This window comes from Marmota flaviventris, chromosome 9 (genome assembly GCF_047511675.1).
Source record: "Marmota flaviventris isolate mMarFla1 chromosome 9, mMarFla1.hap1, whole genome shotgun sequence".
NCBI classification, from domain to species: Eukaryota; Metazoa; Chordata; class Mammalia; order Rodentia; family Sciuridae; genus Marmota; species Marmota flaviventris.
The window spans coordinates 56158916-56165573 of NC_092506.1; the positions used below are offsets into that span (position 1 = coordinate 56158916).

The following is a 6658-nucleotide window of genomic DNA, read 5'->3' on the forward strand; positions in this document are numbered from 1 at the left end:
ATGCAGCAGATGAATATCACACTGGTCAGTGAGTTCATCCTGGTGGGCTTCCCCACTGCCCCATGGATGCAGCTTCTGCTCTTCTTCCTCTTCCTCATGGTCTACTTGTTGGTGGTAGCAGAGAATCTTGTTATCATGTTCACTGTTTGGGACACAGACTCTCTCCATAAGCCCATGTACTATTTCCTGAGTAGCATGGCATTCCTGGAGGTCTGGTATGTCTCTGTCACAGTCCCCAAGATGCTGGATGGATTCCTCCTGCAGAGACGGCGCATCTCCTTCACAGGTTGCATGACCCAGCTCTATTTCTTTATCTCTCTAGCCTGCACAGAGTGTGTGCTTTTAGCAGCCATGGCCTATGACTGCTATGTGGCCATCTGCCACCCTCTTCGATATACAGTCATCATGACCACAGGTTATTGTGTGCAGCTGGTTGCTTTCTCCTACATGACTGGCTTCATGATCACCGTGATCAAAGTCTATTTCATTTCACATGTCACCTTCTGTGGCTCCAATGTCATGAACCACTTTTTCTGTGATATCTCACCAATCCTCAAACTGGCATGCAAAGACATGTCCACAGCCGAATTAGTGGATTTTGCATTGGCAATTGTCATTTTAATCTTCCCTCTCACCATCACTGTCCTTTCTTATGTCTACATAGTGTCCACGATTTTGCGTATATCCTCTACCCAGGGAAGGATAAAGGCCTTCTCCACCTGTGCATCCCACCTCACTGTAGTCATAATTTATTACACAGCCATGATTTTCATGTATGCCAGGCCAAGAGCTATTGCATCATTTAATTCCAACAAACTAATCTCAGCTGTGTATGCAGTCCTCACACCCATGCTAAATCCTTTCATCTACTGTCTAAGGAACCAGGAAGTCAAGAATGCTATCAAGAAGACCTTGGGGGGAGGCAAATGCCTCCTGCTCAGCTGATCTCTGCTGCCTTGAGGAGGAGACAGTGTCCCATGCAGAATGTTCTTTCCATGATTTTTGTCATGGTCCTTTTTATTACTAGCACTCTTCTACAACCTGGATTCCTAAAAAATTTATAGTATGTAAAAAATTTTAAAGGAAGACGCTTGCTACATATTGTTTGAACCATAAAAAAAGTCATGCTTTAACCATTTTACACCATAGATACTTAGGTACTTTAAAACAATATAATAATATAATATATTCAATTTTAATACATATGCTTGCATACATAATTGTATATTTAATGTACGTTTGAAATATGCATGGCGTCAAAATACAGTTCCTGTTCTCAAAAATATCTATTAGTTCTCACCAAATGAATAAACTTAATTCTTTTGTTTGCTTTTCCAGTTTCTTCACAGTACATTTTAATTATCTCTTTGTTTTTAATTTCATATCTTGCTCATGATGAACCTGTACAGATAAATATTAGGTTGTCATTATTATCACTTTTTAAAAGTTTGCCCAGGGACCTAAAGGAAAGTGTCTTGTTTTCACTTAGAATCATTTCTCAGGGCAAAGTTGCTCTCCCTGATTGTCATGTTCCATAGTTTCATTTTATGAAGACCAACAGTCCCAACCTTCCCAGAATTTGTTCAACTCACCATTCACCTTTAGACAGAGAGTATAAGAGGAAGAAGAGGAGGAGGAGGAGGAGGAGGAGGAGGAGGAGGAGGAGGAGGAGGAGGAGAAGGAGGGAATCTCCTCTAGGATTCCTCATTTTCTCAGGCCTTTGCTTCAGCTCATTTCAGCCACATTTGGCTATTGCCTCAGACACAAGTGGAGCTCTTGGGTCTTCATTCTTTTAAGACTTCTAGCAACCAATTCTAGAGTTTAATGGTTACTTGAGGCAGAATTTGTAGCAGAGAATCTGGGGCCTCCCTAGGCTATGGTCAACTCTACCGACAGGGAGGCTGCCACTTCCCCTGTTCTGAGCACACAGTGCATCCGTTGGCAGTGTGTGTCCCTTCAGTGACTGCCTGCTTCCTGGAGTCCAAGGCAGTGGTTAGGACCTCTAGTCTCTGCAGAGACCTCATGATTCTGTCCTCTCACCTTTTGCTCTCATTATTCCACATTCTTTGCTGTGCTAGTCTCTCTACACTGAAAGTCTTCTCACCTCATTCTTATTGATCACATCCTAGTCATGGTTTATATTCTAGCACAGGTAATATTCCATATTTGTGTAGTTAATGCAAAACAGTTTTAGAGTTCTTTGTCATTGTTGTTTGTTTTTAAGAATTTTTCATGTTTATTTGTAAATGTAACCTGCCCACTGTTTTCTTTTTAGCACCCAACTTTATTGAGATATGTTTGACAAAAATCACATTTATGTAACTCGTTAAGCCTCAGATTTTCAATTCTGCTAATATTTAAATGATATTGACCTAGTGCATTAAAATATGTTGAAAATAATACTCTAGAGCTTATATATCCTTTATATATATTTTTCATATTATATATGTATGTATTCAAAGCTCTAATCATTCATGTATTACTTCTCAAAAGAATAGGCTTCTAAAAACATAATAACTAATTCAAAGTTACTAAAAGTGGAGTATTTGTTGCATAATTTAAATCTTTATACTTGTTCCACATTTGGAACTTGGGGACAAAATGAGTTTATTCATACAAAATGATGATTTCACATATGTATACATTGTGAAATGATTCCACAATCAAGCTAGTTAACTTACCCATCACCTTGTATAAATACCCTTTTGTGTGTGTATGCTGAGAACCCTTGGTATTGACTCAAATAGCAAATGTCAAGTACACTATACATTACTATTAACTGTAGTAACCATGCTATACTGTAGATCCTCAGAAATTATTTGTGTTGAAATTGAAAATTTGTACCATTTGGCCAATATCTCTAGTTTTTCCCAGCTACCTCATCCCCTAGTAACCATTATTCTTCTTTCTGTTACTATGAATGCAACTTTTTAAGTTTTTGCAGATAAGTGAGAGCAGGCTATGTTTCTATTTGTTTCTGCCTTATTTCAGTTAGTATAATGTTTTCTTGTTGATGCAGGTCATCATAAATGGCAGGAGTTCCTCCTTTTTAAAGAGTGAATACTATTCTGTGATGCAGATAAACCACATTTTCTTTATTCATTAATCTGCTGACAGATGCTCATTTAATTGATTTTTCTAGTTTCTATTTCCTTTATTTCTGCTGATTCTTTATTTCTTTGCTTCTATTGACTTTAGGTTTAGTTAGTTTGCTTTTCTTTCTAGTTCCTTGAGATGTAGAGACAGAGTGCTTCTTTGTGATCTTTCTCTTTTTTTTCATATTATAGGCATTTATTGCTATGAATCTCTCTCAAAACTGTCTTTGTTGCATCTTTTAATTTTTGATATGCTGTGCTTCCAATTTTTGCTTGTCTCAAGATATCTTTTATTTTCTTTTAAATTTCTTCATTTATCTGTAGGGTAAGAACACATTGTTTAATTTCCACTCATAGTGAGTTTTCTACTTTCTTCCTAGTACAATTTCTAGTTTCATACCATTCTAGAAAAAAAGATATTTGGGGTTGGGGCTGGGGCTCAGTGGTAGAGCACTTGCCTGGCATGTGTGAGGCACTGGGTTCTATCCTCAGCACCACATATAAAAATTAAAGGTCTATCAATAAAAACAAAAAAACAAAAAAAAATTGTTTTAATTAAAAATTGATATGATTTCTATCTTAAGTTTGTTAAGACTTGTTTTGTGTTTTTCACGAAAAAAATGTTTCCTCTCTCTCTTCCATCTCTGAAATACAGCTTCGTTGTGTGAAGTATTCTTGGTTGGCCCTTTTTCTTTCAGCACTTTGGACATACCATCCCCTGTCTCCAGACTTGCAATGCTGGTCTCTGTTGAGAAGTCCATCAATCTCCCGATAGGGGTTTCCTTCACATGACAAGTCTCTTTTCTCTTGCTGCTTTCAAATTTCTTTCTTCAGCTTTGATTTTTAACTACTTGTTTAAACCTTTTCTGTTATGGTTGCTCTGATATTATGTTATAAACAAAATATATGAATAACATAAAACAATTTTTCATAGTTCTGAAGAAGATCCAGGTGCTGCAGATCCAGTGTCTGGTGAGGCCCTTCTTTCTGGTGAATACAGGATGCTTCTTGCTGTGTCCTTACATGGTGGAAGGGATGAGGAAGCTGTCTGTGGCCTCTTTTCTATGTGCGTGTGTGTGTGTGTGTGTGTGTGTGTATGCACGCACATGCACACACAGTACTAGAGATTAAACCCAGGGGTGTTATACCACTGAGCTACATCCCCAACCCTTTTTTCTTTTGAGACTGTATTGTTAAATTACTTAGGACCTCATTAAGTTGCTGAGGCTGGCCTTGAATTTTCAATCATCTTGCCTCAGCCTCCTGGAGCTGGTGGGATTATAGGTGTGCATCACCATACTTGGCTTCTGTGGTGTCTTTGATAAGAACATTAATCCCATTAATCCAGGAAGTCTGAGTCTTAAAGATCTAATTACCCTCCAAAGGCCTCATATCCTAATATGTTTACACTGGTGATTAACTTTTCAACATATCAATTTGAAAGAGGGAGCATAAACATTCAGAGTATGGCAGATTGTTATGTCTCATTGAAGCATCTTTGGGAAGAACCTGTTTAGGGACCTTTGAGCTTCATGTAGTAGATTTGGGAAAGTTTTTTTTTTAAATAATTGTTTTCTATAAATAAACTTTCTGCTCATTCCTTTCTTTCTTTTTAAACTATAGTATTAAAACTGGTTTCCCCTCTGCATTGTGTTCCATAAATCCTGTAGGCTTTCTTCATTCTTTTTTGTTCTTTTCTTTTCTCCTCTGACTGAATAATTTTAAATGACCTGTCTTCAAGTTTGCTGATTTTCTTTTTCATGATCAAGACTACAATTAGAATCCTTTATTTCATTTTTCATTTCAGTCATTATATTATTCATCTTCAAAATTTGTTTCATTCTTTTTTATGTTTTTATCTGTTTCTTGAACCTCTCATTTTTCTCCTTATTATTTTCCTTATTTTATTAAATCATTTATCTGTATTCTCTTATAGCTTACTGAACATCTTTAGAACAATTATTGTGATTTTTTTTTTGTCAAGCAGTTGATGTATCTCTTTTTGGGGGGTTTGTTACTAGACATCTGTTGCATTTCTTTGATAGTTTAATATTTTCCTAATTCTAATGATCCTTGAAGCTTTGCAAATTTGTTTGCACATTTGATGAGTAGCCACCTCTTCCTGACTTTGTGGACTGGCTGTGGGTTAGGACATACTTTTATCTACTGGAGGAATTACAATGTTACAAGCTATGGGTCTGTATCTAGTGGCACAAGCAGTAGTTTGTACACAGTATGTGTAGTAGCTCTGAGTTCAATGGAGTGCAGTTTCTGGTTGGCTCAGGCAGCTGCTATCTGAAACATCAACAATTGCAAGGTCCTTTGTTGCAGAGCTGCAAGAGGTCACAGTGACTATGAGGGCTCTTAGGATATTTAGAGTTACATCTTTCTCCAGCATCAAGGACCAGGACTGTGGGCAGGACCAGGACTTACCACAGGCATATGCATGGAGGACTATAGCATGCATATATCAAGTTATGGGGTCTAGGAATAGTAGTGTACCTGTATATGACTGTAGGGATCAGCTTCAGGTTCCTGCATGGTGGCTGGGACTGGAACAGGGGCCAGAACTAGAGATCAAAATTATTTGCCCTAATAGTCTATGCATGCATAATTTTATCAAAATGGACTCTACTGTTATGTATAACTAAAAAGAATCCCTGCCCCCCAAAATTACTTATCATCATACTGCTTTCAAATATTTTCTTTCCATGAGTCTGGAATGACATCTATTTGAAGAAATATTTTCTATGTTCTTCAGTAATAAAGGAGTTTTCTCTCCTTGGAGTTCTTAGAGCATTTTGTTCATATATGTCTTATGGAACATGTCACCTAAATGTATGGTTTACTTTTTATTTTAGGGCGAGCTCAGGACCTATATATTTTATTCCAGGATCATATAGCACAGTAGTTTGTACACAGGGAGACAACAGTAAGAGCAGAAAGCATATTTCATATAAAGTATAAAAAATAAGTATTAAAAAATAAGTCTGTTATCTTAAATCCACTTAGGTTTCTTACTCTGGCTTCTGAGTAATTTGATATAATACCAGCTTGCATATTTTGATAAGTGAAAGGACCACACCATATTCAGAGGTATAAATAAACAGGATCCATTATTTAACAGAAATTGATAGGTAGCCAGAGATTCAGCTTCCCAGGTGCCCTAGACATAGTCTTGGCAATACACATCAAGTTTCCCTAGAGCCAAGACAGGCTGAGCACAAGTTGGCCCTGGGGAAAACACATGGAGAAAAAAAAGGCAGGGTAGGCAAGTGGTGAATATATTATCTTGTCCCCACTCCTGTTTTCTTGCTTTGTAGCTGCAATACCTACCATGCAGTCTAGGCAAGGATGTGTCATGATTTTCCTAGGGCGTATGATAATCTGCAGACCAGTTTTCTTTCCCATGATCAGTATAAATGTCTAAAGAATTTTCCATTCTCAGAGTAAGGACAGATAGACCTATTGAGTGCATGGAGATACCAACAAAGATTGACTGATCCCTGAAGATATCCCCAAATATGATGAGAAAGAACTTGGGGAGATGGATGCAGGTACCA

At 37.4% G+C, this 6658-nt stretch overlaps 1 protein-coding gene across 1 annotated transcript; it reads left to right on the forward strand.

Annotated features, from left to right (window-relative positions):
• Positions 1-5049, forward strand: LOC114078904 (olfactory receptor 6B9-like). Its single transcript, XM_071616968.1, has 3 exons — positions 1-910; positions 4113-4165; positions 5032-5049. The coding sequence occupies exons 1-3, from the start codon at positions 1-3 to the stop codon at positions 5047-5049; spliced, it is 981 nt and encodes a 326-aa protein (XP_071473069.1).
• The last annotated feature ends 1609 nt before the right edge of the window (positions 5050-6658 follow it).